Source organism: Lissotriton vulgaris, chromosome 8 (assembly GCF_964263255.1).
Source record: "Lissotriton vulgaris chromosome 8, aLisVul1.2, whole genome shotgun sequence".
NCBI lineage: Eukaryota > Metazoa > Chordata > Amphibia > Caudata > Salamandridae > Lissotriton > Lissotriton vulgaris.
In genome coordinates, this window is record NC_141696.1 from 559,869,250 (window position 1) to 559,886,560 (window position 17,311).

The 17,311-nt window shown below is 47.9% G+C and overlaps 1 protein-coding gene across 1 annotated transcript in view; it reads right to left on the reverse strand.

Moving 5' to 3' along the window:
- PCCA (propionyl-CoA carboxylase subunit alpha) overlaps positions 1-17,311 on the reverse strand; it is a 2,575,253-nt gene that overhangs the window by 1,748,700 nt on the left and 809,242 nt on the right. The window contains exon 7 of the mRNA XM_086934374.1: positions 14,904-15,035. Coding sequence (XP_086790500.1) covers positions 14,904-15,035 — 132 coding nt within the window. The remainder of the gene's footprint in view (positions 1-14,903; positions 15,036-17,311) is intronic.

Here is a 17,311-nt window from a genome sequence, read left to right on the forward strand (position 1 = left end):
AGCAGCATGAAATACAGTATAAGGTTCATTACAACACAACGCCTGAATTTCACTCACCCTGCAGGCCGATGTAATGGCCACGAGGAACGCCGCCTTCCAGGACAGGTGCTGCAACAAAGCCTTATGAATAGGTTCAAAAGGCTCCTTCATCAATCTGGACAGCACCACATTCAATTCCCATGAAGGCGAGGGAAGCCTGACAGGAGGGAATACTTTCTTCAATCCTTCCAGAAAATCCTTGATCACAGGGATCTGGAAAAAGGAAGTCTGTGAAGGGCATTTCCTGTAGGCAGTCAATGCAGCAAGATGAACCTTAATGGAATGAACATTAAGGCCAGACTGCGCCAAATGTAAAAGGTAAGGAAGGATGACATCTTCCTTACAGGTCGTAGGGTCATAGTTCTTAGACTGGCACCAGATACAAAACCTCTTCCACTTGTAAGCATATGAAGTTCGAGTGGAAGGCCTCTTAGACTCCTTCAGTATGTCCATGCATTCCTCAGGCAGATTCAGATGGCCATATTGCACTATCTCAGGAGCCATGCCGCCAAACTCAAAGACGAGAGGTTGGGGTGTAACATCCGTCCCCCGAACTTCGTGAGAAGGTCCGGCCTGCACGGCAACCGAATGTGAGGAAGGAGAGACCGGTGAAGTAGGTCCGTGAACCACCACTGCCTGGGCCACTCCGGGGCAATGAGAATCATCCGAGCCCTGGACCGGGCCAGCTTGATGAGCACCGCCGGAATCAGAGGAATGGGAGGAAAGGCGTACAGAAAGCTGTTCGTCCAGTTGATCCATAACGCATTCCCCAGCGTCCCTTGCTGGTAGTACCTGGAGGCGAAGTCTCTGCACTTGCTGTTTACGGCGATGGCGAACAAATCTACGTCTGGAGTTCCCCACCTTGCGAAGACTTCTCCTAGTACCGTCGTTTATGACCCACTCGTGGTTTTCCTGAACCAGCCTGCTCAGTGCGTCTGCCTGAACATTCTGCACACCTGGCAGATGGGTAGCCGTTATCGTCGGTCCTCTGGCTAGGAGCCAGTGCCAGATCGCCTGCGCATCCCGTGACAGAGTGCGCGATCTCGATCCCCCCTGCTTGTTGAGGTAATACATCGTGGTGGTATTGTCCGTCTGTACAAGCAGAGAGTTGGTCTGGAAGGACGGAAGAAAGGCCTTCAGTGCCAAGTGAACAGCTCTGAGTTCCAGGAAATTGATGTGATAAGTGGCCTCCATCGGCGACCACGTTCCTTGAATCTGTAGAGTACCGGAGTGCGCTCCCCATCCCAGGAGAGAAGCATCCGTCACGACAGTCTGCGTGGGAATGTCCTTGTGAAAGGGAACCCCTCTGAGGAGATTCTCTGCTGAACACCACCACTTCAGAGACTGAGGAGCATGCAGCGACAGTCGAATCTTGTCGTCCCAAGATCCTTTCCTCTGATCCCACTGGTCCTCCAAGCACTCCTGCAGCGGTCTCATGTGCAGCCGTGCGTGTGGCGTCAGGAAGATACAAGAGGCCATCGATCCCAGTAGAGAAGACACCGTCGTCACTGTTGTAGATGGAGTTGTCATAAGAGCCTGAGCCTTCCGAAGGAGAGATAATCGTCGCTTCTCCGAAGGAGACACGCTTGCTGACAGCGTATTGATGGAAGCTCCCAAGTACTGTATGCCTGTATGCATTGGACCGGAGTCGGGACAGACTTGGCCATGTTGATGTGCAGCCCCAGCTTGTTCAAGAGAACGCACGTCTTCTGGAAGTGTGCTCGCGCTTCCAAGAAGGAGGATGCCTTGATCAACCAATCGTCCAGGTACGGGTAGACGAACACCTTGTTCTTCCTCAGGTGTGCTGCTACCACCGCCATGCACTTCGAGAATGTTCTCGGCGCAGACTTCAGTTCGAAAGGGAGTACTGATTGGCGCCGACTTGGAACCGCAGGAACTTCCTGTGTTTGTGTGCAATGGGCACATGGAAGTACGCATCCTGTAGGTCTATAGCACATAGCCAGTCTCCCTGTTGCAACTGAGGATAAATCTGATGCAACGACAGCATGCAAAACTTTTCCCTGCGAATCCATTTGTTTGCCTGTCGCAAGTCCAGAATGGGCCTGAACTCGTTCTTGTCCTTCTTGCGAACCAGAAAGAACCGGGAGTACAGACCTCTTCCTCTCTGGGACAGAGGTACGTCTTCTTTCGCCCTTTTCCTTAACAGGATATCCGCTTCCGCCTGAAGCTCGCGTAGCTGAAACTGCGAGCTGACCGGTGGAATTGCTGGAGGAGGGCTGGTGAACCGAAGACTGTATCCATTGCAAACAATATTCAGCACCCACTTGTCCTGAGTAATTTTTCTCCACTCTGCCAGAAAAAATTGAATGCTTCCCCCTACCGGAGTGGGTAACAGATCCGGGGGAAGTAGGTTCCTAGGGCCTAGACCCAGCCTGGCCCTTGGGCGCCGGAGCCGACTGCTGGCCTCCTCTGCCCTTCTGGCGCTTCTGGAATGGCTTACGGAACTGTTGTTGCTGTTGCGACTGTCCCGAAGCCTGGCCACGCCCTCTGCCTTGCCCACCGAACCGCCGTTGGAACGGGCGGTACGACTTCTTCGTGTCTTTAGGCTTCTCCAGGCCCACAGCCGTGAGCGTCTCGGCCTCCGCCTTCATGCGGGCCATCTCATCGTCCGCATGCTTCCCGAAGAGGGTCTCGCCGGAGAATGGTAGGTTGGCCACCCTCTGCTGGGCGTCCGGTTTCAGGGACGTAAGACGGAGCCAGGCGTGACGTCGTTGATTAACCCCATGGCAGAACCCATGAGCTGCAAACAAGGAAGAGTCCGCTGCAGCGCTGATAATCTGGTTAGCCACCAGCATCCCTTCATTCAGCACTTCCTGGAAGTCCTCGCGCTTTTCGCGGGGCAACAACTCTGCAAACTGCTGGAGGGAGTCCCAGAGGGCGCGGTCGTAGCGACCCAACAGCGCCGTGGCACTCGCAGCCTTCATGGAGGTAGCCGATGTTCCGCACACCTTCCTCCCTGCCGAATCCATCCATCTGGACTCCTTATCCGGGGGAACCGTGGACGACGGGGAGGTGGCGTGTTGCTTGCGGGCCGCCGTCAAAATGACAGAGTCTGGAGGGGGTTCCGCCCTCAGAAAGGCCGGGTCCGAGTCGGGAGCCCGGTACTTCTTCAGCAGCCTCGACGGAGCCGCCTTCGTCACCACAGGGGTGAGAAAAAGGGCCATAGCCGGTTTCTTCAGGCCCGGCACCAGAGGCAGGAGAGGACGAGACAGGTGTTTTTGATGTAATGTCTCAAAAATGACTGAAGTTTTAGGAGTAGGCACCGTCAAGGATATGCCCAACTTCGCAGCGCCCCTTAAAAGGACATCATGGAACGCCACCAGGTCATCAATCGGGGACACCCTCGTGTCCGGGGACTCCGACAAGGTAGGAGAATAGTCTCTGGTACCAGAGGACCTTGTGTGGGAGCGAGAGTCACGCCTCCTATGGCGGCGTCTTGACCTCATGTGTCGCGATCTCTCCCTTCTACCAGAGCGAGAGCGAGACCTGCCAGCCCGTGGCCGCTCCACCGGTTTCCGTGGTGGGGTCTTCCTTGGTTCCTCTCGGGGTTTCGGTTTTGGGGTCCCCTTAGGAGGTACAGGCAAAGACGGCAGCGAAGTGGACCTCGGAGGAGGAACCCTCGGCTGCGGGGCGGGCCCATGCGGAGGGACTGGCGGTGGTGGTGGGTCGCCTGACGGAAGTGAAGGCTTGGGTGGAGGATCCTCTTTAGGAACAGGAGGAGGAGTTGGCGACCGAGGCCGAGATGGCGTGTACACCTCGGAGTACACCGAGCCCGGTGACCCCTTAGGCGAAGGGGGCTGAGATCCAGCCCCTTCAGCAGGTGAACGCTTCCTCTTGCGTTTTCCACTAGAAGCAGTCTGACTTCTGGAACCAGAATCCCTCTTGCGCCGTTTTGGAGAGGCAGAACGACTCCCAGACGCCGACCTCTTTTTCCTCGACGTTGAGCGTCGCTTTTCTGGCCCCGAACGTCGCCTCCGCGACTCCGGAGTTGAACGCCGCCTCCGCGACGTCGACCTCCTCTTCCTTGACGTTGACCGTCGACTCCTCGCCGTCGACCTCCTCTTCCTCGACGTCAACCATCGACTCCTCGACGTCGACCTCTTTCTCCGTGACGTCGTACGCCGCCTCCGCGACGTCGAACGTTCCTTCTTCGACGGCGAGCGTCGATTCCACCGTCTAGATGCTCTCGACGTCGAGGAGCCCCTCGACGTCGACCGGTGCTTCGACGGCGATGTCGCCTCGACGGCGAGCGCCGATGCATGTCACTTCGTCTCCGACGTCGATAGGAGGACCTTGACGTCGACGATGACGTTGACGTCGGCGGTGGCTTCAACGGCGACCTCTCCAGGCCCTTCGACGTCGAGCCGTCACGCCGTCTCGACCCGGACAGAAGGGGAGCACACCGCCGTCATCCCTCTCGACGTCGTCGTCGAAGCAATCGACGTCGACGGAGACCGGGACCGTTTGCTGGACTTCCTGCCTCTGGGGAGCCCCCCAGAGGCCTCAGCAGAGGCAGAGGGAACCTTCCCAGCCTGCCCAGACCCACCTGCAGCCTGCAGACGCCTCTCTTCAAGGCCAGAAAGCCTGATCTTCATCCTGTCCCTCAGAGCCCGAGCAGTAAACTGCTTGCAGATGACACAGTCCTCAGGGACATGATCTTCAGAACAGGCAGAAGATGCAGACATCGTGGGGATCAGTCTCGGCCTTCTTCCTCCCACATGCTGGACACTTATCAAAAAGGCCAGGCATTTTAGAGCCCTAAAACGCCTGAAACAGCACACAAAAGAGAAAGAGAACACCAAGAAAGTAACCTGAAACACTTTTAAAACACAAAAGTGCCAATATATCCAATAAACCCTTGAAACAAGGGAGAGCTCAATGCCAGGGTCCTGTAAGCAGGAGCCGGAAAAAAGAACTGAAAGTAGAGGGACCTGCGATGCATTCTGGGATACTGGGAGAAGTTCTGGAAAGTTCTCTTAAAGGGACAGTATCCTATTTAAGCCAAATAATGGCAGCCTATGGGGCTTGTCTGTCCCTACCTTCCTCTCTATCATTCCAGAGTCTTTTACTGGGGAAGGCAAGTTTCTCTATGGTAGAAACTGGGCAGGCTGTATTATGTGTGGTGTTTTTTGGTGGAATTTTCTAGTTGAAGTACTGGACAGTGTAGCCTGTGGATATAGGCTGCATTATTTGTCTTTAAATTCTCTCTTAAGTGTCTTTGCAGTTTCTGCATTATTTTGACAACTTAAGAGATTATTTTTGATTGCCGGGGTCCACGCACCTGGGCGGGACTATTCACTAGATTATGACTATACACAGAGATCCCCTACTACAGAAATGTGAGATACAAATAGGAAATGTATAGGTGCAGAGGCGGACGGTGAGGCATACGGCAAGCACTGCATTAGTGAAGTCATCTGAGCCCAATATATTAAAAATGCGTGATGTGATCCCCCCCACTCCCGTCCTCCCCCCAAGAGTTAGCATGTTATTATAACGGTACTGAGTGCACTTCTAGTTGGACATTAGCTGGAAAGATGAGATGCTGATTTAGCAATTGTGGTACACCCTTCTCGCTAACAGATACCCAACATGTTGTAAAGAAGTTTCAACTGAACGAGATGCAAATATGCAACTTCAATTGTTCGCAAACGCTGTAATGCATGGAAATTAATAAAACGAATAAATAAGTTAAAAAGAAAAAATGGAGAGCAACAACGGCAAGCACCCGGATGACGTGGCTCATTGAACAAGCACATCCACCAATATCCTCTATTTGTATAGTGCCAGATACCTTTGTACATACACAATATGAAAATCATGAGAAATTCCACAAGTATTATACAGCTTTATATGCTGCCTTGTACCAAACCTCTCTTAGTGACATGGAAGAGTTTCTAAGCACCATCTCGCTTCTCCAGGTCCCCTGATTCTGCTAAAGCAGCTGGAGGCCTCCATTTCCACTCAAGAAATAAGCAAGGTCACACACGCTCTGGCGACAGGCAAAACGCCCAACCTGATGGAATCCTGCAGAGTTTTATCAGGCTTATCCTGATTCGCTGATCCCCAAAATGATGAAGCTATACGAGACAGTTGTTGCAGTGTGTAGACTGCCCTGCTTTCTCCAAAAAGCTTTTCTTACATCCATAGCTAAGCCAGGTAGGCACACATCTGCACTTTCATCCTACAGACCATTAGCAATGTTCTAATCTTATAATGTTGATTATAAGATTTAAGTAAAATTATTGCAGATCGCATACTACATACACTCCCTGATCTCATGCACTCGGACTATAACAGTTTTATTCCCGGCATGAGCACTTCCCTAAACATCTGTGGGACCTGCAGAATAATGGAGTTTGAACCTACATTTTAGGTCACATGCTGCCTGCTTGGTCCTCAATTTGGAAAAAGCGTCGGACACATTTGACTGGAAACACAATACAATACAATACAATATGTTTTTATTGTGTAATTAATAAAAATCCTTACAATAAGAAAGGTAAGATTAGCCAGTGTTTGCAACACAGGTTACATTATAAAAACAAGAAAATAACAAAATTCAAAAAAGAGTTAAAACTAGAGCTCTACTCAAAACCCGCCCCCTCTTACAACATAGGGATTTATAGAGTGGGCTGGGGGTCACTGGCAAAACGGGTAGGGGCAAGGCAATATGTAATATGATCATTGGGAGGCCTGTAGCTGCTTTCTAATTTCCATCATAAATTTGAGACCCTGACAAGTCAGGATTGGAGATGAACCTCCCAGCCAGAAAATAACGGCCTGGCGACATGTTCTTATATTCAGGTTGTTCAATATGTCCTGTATAAAGCATCTTCTAGATACCATAAGGGATGGGCATACACAAAACAAATGAACTAGAGATTCAGTATGATATCCGCAGAGTCGACATTTTGGGCAATCATCTTGAGGTTTCCAGGAAGGTAGTAAGTAGATTCATGAAGGCCCATAAGGAGGTTGATAAGGTATTTTTTTAAATGGTGGCTAAAATGAGTTGCCAAATAGGCCTGAGGTTGTTGGAGTGAGTAAGAAGAAATGACTGACCAGGCATGACGTCGATGGGACAATGTTTGTTTGTCTTCTAGAACAGACTTCCTTTTAGCAATAGAATTTACAATTTTGCAGAAACTGGCTTGATCAACTTTTTTATTCCATGTTACTGGCAGGTCGAGGTTCACAAGACATTTCTCCAAATGAATGGCCCAGGGCTGAGTGGGATCTGTATTAATTGCTTGCCAACAAAGATTATTTAAAGTGTCTGGGTCGGCGGCACGAAGTTTGTGGCAAAATTTAACAAATGTTGACTTGGCCCTGAAGATTTGATTTTGAAGCCCGAATTCTAATCTCACCTGCGCTGGTGAGGAGCATTTAGGCAGTTTGAATACTTCTTTATAAATTTTGTTTTGTAGAGTATTTAGTAGACCTGCCTTCCCTCCAAGCCATGTTACCAGCCCGTACGATAATGTGGGTAAAACCTGAGCGGTCATTACTTTTAAAAGATGGGTATAATTTGGACCATTTAGTTTTTGCAAGAGACGCCTGTATCCGTAGATTAACGTCTGGGACTTCGCTTTTAACACCGCAGAGTGTTCTTTTTTTTAATTATCTTTGCCGATGGTGACCCCCAGATACCGATAATGCGGCTGTTCCCCTATTGCAAGGTGGTTACATGTCCAATTGTATTTGATTGATTTTCGCTCTACAAGACTGGAAACACATGTTCGGGTATTAACCAAGTTTAGATTTGGAAGGAACATCACTTGGTCAAATTACTTTATACGGACACGGTTGTGAGATTTTGTACTGATAGGGACATTTCTACTCCCATTTGCGATTCTCAGAGCAACGTGGCCGGGGTACCATTATTCCTCATTGGTCGCCGAGCTTGCAATGGTACACCTTCGTTTTTCCAGAAATCTGATAATAGAACCTGTAATCTTTAGCATAACCTATTTTCGGTTCTGAGCTTAATTTACATTTGGTTCCCCTTTTTAGACTAAGACTCTTTGTGGGCATCCTGCTTTGAGGTTTCGAGCTTTTCCCTTACTATGTCATGGGCTGCCCAGGAACAGATTGAGAGAGGCTGCTCTTCCTCACTCATGGATGTGAATCGGAAGCCATTATCTTCTTTCTTGATTCTAAGGTAAGCACTAAACAGTGCTTATAGGACCGAGAGGTTTCAGGAGTGGTGTTACTGCATATGAGAATGGAAAGTAGACATCGAGTAGTGCTGTTTCATTAGGATCTCAATTGATTTATCCTAGAAGATACAAAAGACACTGACCATCAGCTAGTAGTGTGTTTATTGGCCAATCACCCCCCCAAATGAACTGGATATTGATGTAGGTCAATTTACTTTACTTGTGCATTAGGGCATACAAGGCAGCGATAAGTATGATTAAGGCATAGTTATGACTGTGTAGTTGACTAGGAGTGGTCACTACAAGCATACCATTATGAGATATCTGCAATGTAAACCTGTTTATGCCAGTTTTATTTACATTTAAGTAAACCCTTGAAATGAATTCAGATTTAAGCAGAGTAAGGTGTTTATATCATGCATACGAAAAAGAAAATGAGCTATGCGGTTGAAATTCAATTGTGATTGACGAGTTTAAGTAGGCTGAATTTACTTTGTGAGAGAAATTTCTTAAAAGATGATCTGCCCTAATCTATTGTGATTCAACACATCTGACAGTGGAGTACATAAATTACAACATATGTGCTGTGTCTTCTAAAGTACATGTTACAATATATGAATATTTCCTTTTTTTTCGTTGGACCCCCAGTTTTGGTTGCTAAACTGAATATTTTCATATTTCAACTTTGCAACTGTGAGTCGTGATGAAGGTCGAAGAAGAATGACGTATAGTCCACTGAAACGCATGTTGATGATTTTAACTGCCTAGTGTAGTGGGCCACTTAAGGAGGAAAGATCAGGTTTGAGACTGGGGTACACAACAGAGGCCTTGTTTTTAATGTATGGACTAAACTCATTCTTGAATAGGATTGTGTTTGTAGAGAGCTGCTTAAAGAATGGCTTATAAATTGGATCATATTTTCTTTTGAGTAATTTTTGGGATTAAAATTAAGGACTTGACTTTCTAAATAAGTTAACAAACATGTAGATAAATCATTAAAAAAATATTTTTTGTAATTATTTGATTTATGGCTAATTAATGTGTGGGTTTAAAAGAGTTGCTTGTTATGATATATAGGCTTAGTGGGTACTCAGAGACCCTAAAAATTGCCACAACCGATTTTTGATTGCCTAAGTCCCATCAAACCCCTAGCTTTTTTGCAAATTGAGTTAGATTTTATCGCTGGAGTTTGCAGGCTTCCTCATGAGAAAGTGGTTTCTTTCATGGAATTAGTAAGTGTGTTTGGAGGCAAGGAAGATAACATTACAGCTACAGGTGTTAGTGGGACAGTTAAATGTGGCTCTACGCATCATACTCATGTGTTGCCCCTTTTGCTGATCTAATGTGCAGGTAATGTACGTGCTTAAGCTGAATGATCACCAGAGAAGATTGTCAGTGGCGGTAAAGTAAGATTTGAGAATCTGGACAGCCTTTTTAGAATATTTCAGTTCCATCTAAATCCAACCAAGAGTCGAGCAAATTCACAGATGCTGCTGGAACTATGGGGTTTAGAGGAATCCTGTGCCATGCACGTTGCACGCAGCTGCGGCCTTTTGGATGTTTCGAGTATGGTTTGGTGAAGAATGCAACTTTTTTAGAATGGTTTCCCAATTTGGTAGCATTGAGTGTATGACCTACCCGTTTTCAAGCTCAGCCAGGGATATTTGGCTCAAATAACATGGCAATTGCGAGGTCTATAAACCAGCAGCTTTCAAGTTGTAGGATGGTGTTCAGGGTACTGAAAGATATAATTCTACTTTGCTTAATGAATATTGTCACATTTAAGTCTAAGCATGTACCGGGCTGAAGAATACCGTTGCTAATGCTTTGCCTCACTTTAAGATACCGAAATTTCTGTCTAGAGGCTGTGGAAGTACCCGCACCATTCCCTGACAATCTATGGAGGTTTGGTGCCCGACCCTACCAGACCTCGTTGCAGGCAGCATAGTGCTAAATCCAAAAAAGACTGAGGGGCAGTTCCAATTTTTTGGCTGTTTAATGAAACAAAAGGGCAAAGGGAAAATGTTTTCTGGGCTGTCTTTCTACACATTACTGACACAAGTGCAGATCAGCTGCCATGCAAGGCAAGACTTTTCAGAAATGTCCCTCTTTGCAAAGATGGCAGGGGCTATGGATTTCGCTTACTTCTCTCATTAAGAGGGCTATGAGGAGGGTCTGACAAAGACTTTAAGCAGTGAGTTCAGATAACAGGAGATATCTTGATACTGGCAAGCTTGCCATCATTGAGGAAGGGCTCCCGGGGGTGGGCTCTTCAGAATTTGAGGTCTTTCTAGCCAGGGTTACCTTGTGCCTAACCTTTTATGCGGCTTTCAGAATGAGAGAGCTGGTGGCTAGGTCAAAAGCAATATCAATGGGGGACTACTATTGGAAGGGGTTCGTTGGCCAAGGCGGGACCCTTTGCTTTCTCCTTGGCTTTCTCTAAAACTGATCCGGTAGTGCAGGGTGAACATAATATTCTCAATGGGGCCCCTGGGAAACAATGTTGCCCGGCCCAAGCAGGGAGGGATTATGTGGCAGCTAGACTGCTGGGATTGGCACGGTCACAATTCCCTCTTGTTGATGGACTTCCTCTCTCAGGTTTCAATTCTCAAAAGTACTGCAGTTGGTTTTGGGGGCAATGGGGATAGTCTGGCTAACTTTAGTTTGCATTCATTGTGCATCAGTGTAGCTTCGTCAGCTGTTGGTTCTGAAGATCAGATAATTCGGAGGTTTGGGAGGTGGAAATTAGGTTGTTTCAAACAGCATTTTCACCTCAACATAGGGTAGCGCTTGGCAGCTGAGTAAGCTGTGCTTTTCCTGACATACCTCACTCTTGTCTGTGCATCTAGGTGTTGGGCCTCCAGTACGTCAGAAGGGCCTGGGAAATGAATTGCTATCTTTGCGGGGATAGAGAAGCTGGATTTAACATGAGGTGGTATGGCTAATGAGGGTTGTGACTGAAAGATTTGAGGCAAGTCATTATAAAATGAGACCAAGGGGGCTTCTGTTAGTGGGTCTAGGTATTATTTATTTGTGAGGTAGTGTTTTAGTGGAGTATGGTTGTGGGAACTTGATGGAATTGTTAATCACCAAATTGTCATGGTTGTCTAGAAGTTTCCTGTAGAGTTAGCATGGTCACATATAGTTCCAAGACAGGTGTGGCTTGATGGTGCCGCTTCTCAGGCTCTTAACTGTAGGAGAGTAGGGTCTGCTTTCCTATGGTCACCCAACTTTTTGCTTTTTGGTTCACTGGTTTTCGACTTAATGTGGCTGTGGGCCTGCTAATCAGACCCACAGCCCAGCTGTGCTCTCTCTAAATAAAATACAATGTACTTTAGGTATATTACCAATTGAACATTGGGGCACCTTATGAACCCCTGTACAGTGTACTATAGGTACGCAGGCATAGGTGCATCCAAGGCCTAACAGGGGCTGCAGCATGTATTATGCCACCCCTGGCTGGCCACTCACATTGACACAACTGGCTAATCACTCAGCTGGGGCAAGGTTGTGTAATCACCCCTTGCTTAGGTGTAGTATCCCATACCTACCTTTACATATAGACACATATATACCTATAAGTCACTCCTATGGAAGGCCTTAACAATCCTGGAGGCAGAGTGCTTGGTTTATGTGAGATGAGGCTCTAGCATGAGCTGAGCCTGTCTGCAGCTATCGGAACCATGTCCTTATAGCTGTTCTATGATATAGCCATACCATATACTCTTAAGTGCATTATAATACTCGTGGTTATTGCTAACTTTGGTTTGGCTTTATCAAAACATGTTGTGTAAGGTGTCATACGGTTTGGAATACTACCCCCTCGCCAGTTCTGGCGACGGGGGTAGCATTCCACCCTTCTAGGGGGAGAAGACATGTTGTTCCTACTATTCCCGGTTAAAGTTAACCAGAGCCTCAGCATCACAAAATGGATGCTGTTGCCACAGACACAAGTCTGACCTCCTGCTGCTGGGAGTCCTTCCAGCGAGGGAGGCTTGGACAATAGGTTTCCTGTCTTGGGAGGTGCTAGCATCACCCCTGACAGGCTATAGTGTATTGGGGCAGGGAGGGCTGAATGAAATGAGACACTGCCTGGGGCACACAAGGTGTCCCATGCATAGTCCAGTTCAAACCAGTGCTGGGGCACTCCAGCCCCAGCTCTGGCACGAAACTGGACAAAGGGAAAGGGGTGTAACCACCCCTTCCCTGGTCCCACCCATTGGAGGGACCTAGCAGGTAATCCAGCCCCTAAATTTGGTATATAGGTAGGAACTGAGTTCCAAGACTTTAGATAAATCCTGACTGAAACTTGAAATGAAACTCTGGACCTTCGACGTTCTACTTGAAAATAGCAGACTGAAGAATCTCCCTTGTGGTCAAGGAGTGACCACCCTGCACAAGCAGGCACCATCAAGCGATCAACGGTTTGCTTTGTCGTCGCTCCCGTCGGAGCCTGAACACAGAGCCTGACGAGACCCGGCTTCCAGACTTCCTTCAGCCCGATCCACAGCCCCAGCAAAGCTGAGACCCGTGGAGGCGACGCAAGACGTGGGACCGACCATCTTGGCAAGCCAGTGAATTGCTTTCAGTGCAACTTCTGAGGCACCCTCGAAGTTGTGCATTGGGGATTGAGAAGCCCCAGCCCCGAGCACCAACTGCACCGAAGATCAGCCCTCCACACTCCACGAGTTCTGCGTGGGGCCCTTCTGCATTTTCCTGCTCGACGCGTCTGTCCAGTCACTTGCCGTTGGCTAGTGGCTTCTGTTACGACGAACCTTTGAATTTCCACCGTTGGTCTGGTTGCTCTAGACTGGCCCTTGCTTCCCTGCAAAGGAAAAGCCCATCAGTCCTTGCTGGTCTGACCCAGAAGCCATCTTCGATTCCTACGTGGGTTGCCTTTGCCAAGGCTTGTTGACTCCAATCTGGAAGCTGACACCGCCGACAGCGAGAGCCTTCGTGGGACAGTCCGTGCCTGACTCCTGGTCGCCGACGCCTCCTGGTCCACGTGGCTGCAGAGACGAGCTTCACAACATCACCTGATTGCTTCGCAACATCGCCTGGTTCCTTCCTGGTCACAGGCTAGTGACCCAGACTCTGTCCCCTCTGCTTTCAGGTACTCTTCATCCTCGATCCGCCCTTGGATCCAACCGGACACTTCTCTCCTGGTCGCCTGCAGCATCTTTCTTCAAGGCTCCATAGGATTCAGCTACGAAACCCGACATTGACACCTATGCACCCGCTTCCTGTGGGTGAGGTAACGCGAGTACGCCGGTGCTCCTTGGGTATTCACTATCCCAGGGTCCAACTTTCAAGTAGATTTCTCCAAGTCCATCCGGAAGTGACCTAAAAGAACTAGTTTTCAATTCTTTCGTTCCCATTCTAACTCTATGGTAACTTGTGTGTGTGTAAAGACACTGCACACGCCTCCCGTGGGCCTCCTACTTCCTATCCTTTGGTAGTACAGTGTAGCCCCATGGATTCCCTAGGCCTATCCTTTGTTCATGACGTGGTTCCTATACCACTATTTTAGTATATGGTTTGAAGTGACCCTATGGCTCTACTGTATATTGTGCAACTTATTGTATGATAATTAAGTATCTTGTTATGTGCTTGTGTCTCTGACCTCATAAAGAGTTCAGAGGGGTTGTGTTAGAAATAAATACATAAATATTTTATATATAACCTGTGTGGTGTCGTTTCATTTGGTATTAAACGGGTTACATATAGTAAAACTGCTGGCTTCACATGCCCTCTTGAGTTTAGCCTAAGACTGCTTTGTCCATGCTACAACTATTATAGCTGGTCTATAAGGTTGACTTTACAACCATCACCTTAAGGGTTGTTTGGACTGATACAGGGTGCCCACTAGAATAGTGGACATCATATATCAGGCCAACTTCTCACATTAACGAATTGGCGAAGCGCTTGAACAGAAACATTCTGAGGCATCTGAGGTCACTTAGATGCAGATGAATACCCTGTGATTACATACGGAGAGCAATGTTTTTTCCCCTGGGTGGGGTGAATCTTTACTCTGCAGGTAATGAAATGTTCATCAATACACTGTTTCTGTTTGCTTGTCAATTCATGCTACAGCTTGCAGGAGATACCAGTTGATAGGTGAAACTTGCACGCCTGTAGAGCGGTGGGGGCTCACAGTGGGCCTCGTAAGGCTGGGCATCCAGGTCGGAAGGCAAACCATGAGTTTACAAAAATATTTGATGCACACGTAGGGTTGTTAACTCGATGTCTAGCTGACTATATATTCAGGAAAGGAATTTGTTTAACAGTTCTGTAGATTAGTGTACTTATGTGATGCCAAGAATTTGATGATATGTTTTTGTTTATAAAGATGGAATGAGATTCTCTAACTAAAAGCAACAAGTGAGTGCAGGTTGTCAGTTGAGGGTAAGACAGCAGCGGGGAGGTGTGCCGTGTCAGAGGCATTCAATATGTCCTCTCTGTAAGGGAGGAGTTCAGTAATCCTTGGGAGTTCCACAGTGCGTCATAGGTCACATATGAAGATATGGGAGGAGTCCATAACATTGTCACCTTGCTCTATACCTATGTACCTTCACATAGGTAGCTTGGTTTACCACCATTTTTCTTCAATAAAAACCATTGAGTTTCAAAACAAAGTGGCGGGCTCAGTGCTGATCTAATATTTTGATCTCTTCTTACCTTGACCACCCCATCAAAGCCGGGGATGGTGTTGACGTTTGCATTCTTGGCTAGTAATTTGCTCTCGATCTTGTCTCCCATGGCTTGGATGGCATTCGTGTCCGGTCCAATGAAGGTGACACCCTCTGCTGTCTGTGGAGAGAAAGTGAACATTGACCTTGTAGCACACACAGACAATTGTTCCAGCTCCTTTTTGCTTTCAACTCATTTTAATGCATAATCTATCAAGTCAACACACATTAAACTGTGCACACATGAAAGAAGCAGCCCATGGTGCACTTCCAACACACAGATCCTCAAACATATGTGCATACATTACAAGTGTTTCTAATCCCTGTTTGCTCAAACGAGAAGTGTCAGAAAACATAGCTGAATGTTCTCCAGCTCAAATCTGAAAATCCACAAAGAAGCAGGAGTGGAGCAGATAACTCCAAGATGCCGCAAATGACACACAGAGATGTGATCGCGCATCTGTAATGGCATTCAGCATCTCTTAATGTATTCCTATATCCACAACATTATGCAAAATGAACATTAAAGCACATTAGACTGTTTGACTTAGTCATCTCTAATGTTACAGCAAGCAACAAAAAAAAAGCTAGTCTGTTCTACTCATACCGTCTCAGCAAGGCATCCACCTTAAAATCTATGTATCACGTAAATTTTAAGGAGCCATTTAGTGTGGGATGTTACCCTAGAATTGAGATGCACATTTTTTACTGAACCAATAAGCACGGTTCCGCTTCTTTGTACACCTTTATAGAACATTTGCTTCTATTATCCAATTCAACGCAATGGTATCAATCTTGGTAGGATAAAAGGCAAAGTGGTCCATAGAGATTTGAAAGTGACCAGCTGAATACAAACACATCCAACCAACATGCATTTATATCTCACAGTTCGAAGGAATACTGCTCTACCGGCCCCATGTTTGGAAAGTAGAGTTTGTATAAGGCAAAGTAAAGAGGATACAGTTCAACGCAATTGTTAATGCATCATTTGGAAAAGTGCAGACTTTAGGAAAGCATGCCATTAGGATCTGGCACCCCAGGATCCTGGCCACTCCCTCATGACTCCAGGGCCGTCCGATTGGCGGCGGAGTGGCGGGAATCACTTACAGGGCAGGACGTGACGTCACTTCCTGCCGGGACCGGCGATAAGAGGGGAGGGGGGGGGGGGAGTTGGTGGGGGCCTATTTAGGGCACATTCCCTAGACCCTCCTCCTCTCTTTCTGCAGGGCCGGCCCCGGTCACAGTGGACTCAGTCTGGTTGTGATGTTGCTCAAAATGTTCGTGCATGGCCATTTTGATGTCTTTTCTCTCTTTCTGCATTAGCATGCCCTCTAAAGTGTTATGGGTGTTGGGACACTCTTTCGTGCGGCGGGCCGCTTACCGTTTGCAACAGCAGCGTGGGTCAAAACCAGCGTGTTTGAAAGGGATGTCATTCCACTGGCGGCACTGGGGGCCTCCAAATCGGGCAACTGCTGCAGTTGGTGGAAGCGACGAGGGAGTACGAGGTACTCCAGTCCCCAGATTTAATCATGCTGCATTTGGGCGGGAACGAGATGGTGACTCGTCGGGCTGTCAGGGAGGCTTAACTGACAGAGTTTGCATGGTTGGGGAGAACATTCCCTAGGGAGCGGATCACATGGTCATTCATGATTCCATGGCGTACATGGGGGCCTGGAGTGAGGTCGAAGACTTTGAATGTTTCTGTACGGCGCCTGAATGGAGAATTGGCCAAACTGTGTTCTGGGCAGGGCCGCCTTTGTCACACACCTCACTGATTGCTTAGAGGGGTCCAGATGTCCCATAGCGATGGCGTGCACTTGTCGGACATTGGAACGGACTTATGGATTGATGGCATTTGGTCACTTGTGAGGAAATTGTTCTTTGGTGGGATGGGCGAAGGACCGGTTTGCCCTAGTCGCCCTTGTGGCGATAAGGAGGCCATAAAAAGTGACTTACATTGTTAAGGGGAGTCCTCCTGCATACTCCCTGAGCCAGCACTGAGGAGGAGAGATGGTAAGCTCACCCCAGAGAGAATGGGGACACGGGCTGGGGACAAGGGCATCAGGTTACAAGCTAGGGCAATGGGCTGCGGCCCCTGGTTATACCCTACGAGCCTCCTTGGACAGCCTGGTGGTGGGTCCCTAGGGTTGCGGACAAGTTCCAGATGGCCGGGGCTCACCTCTCAAGGACACAGGTGGGTTGCAGCTTGCGTGGTTCTCAGATGGGGGACGCGAGTCAGAGGGCCCCATAGTGCTGGAGCGATAAAGAACCTTTTGTATATAAATTAAATCTGTCATTTTGCTGATGGTTTATAATGCTATGATCAAAATGTAAAATGTAAATATTGCTATGTGATCTAGTTGATAAATCTGCACCTTAGGGAATGTGAATATGATT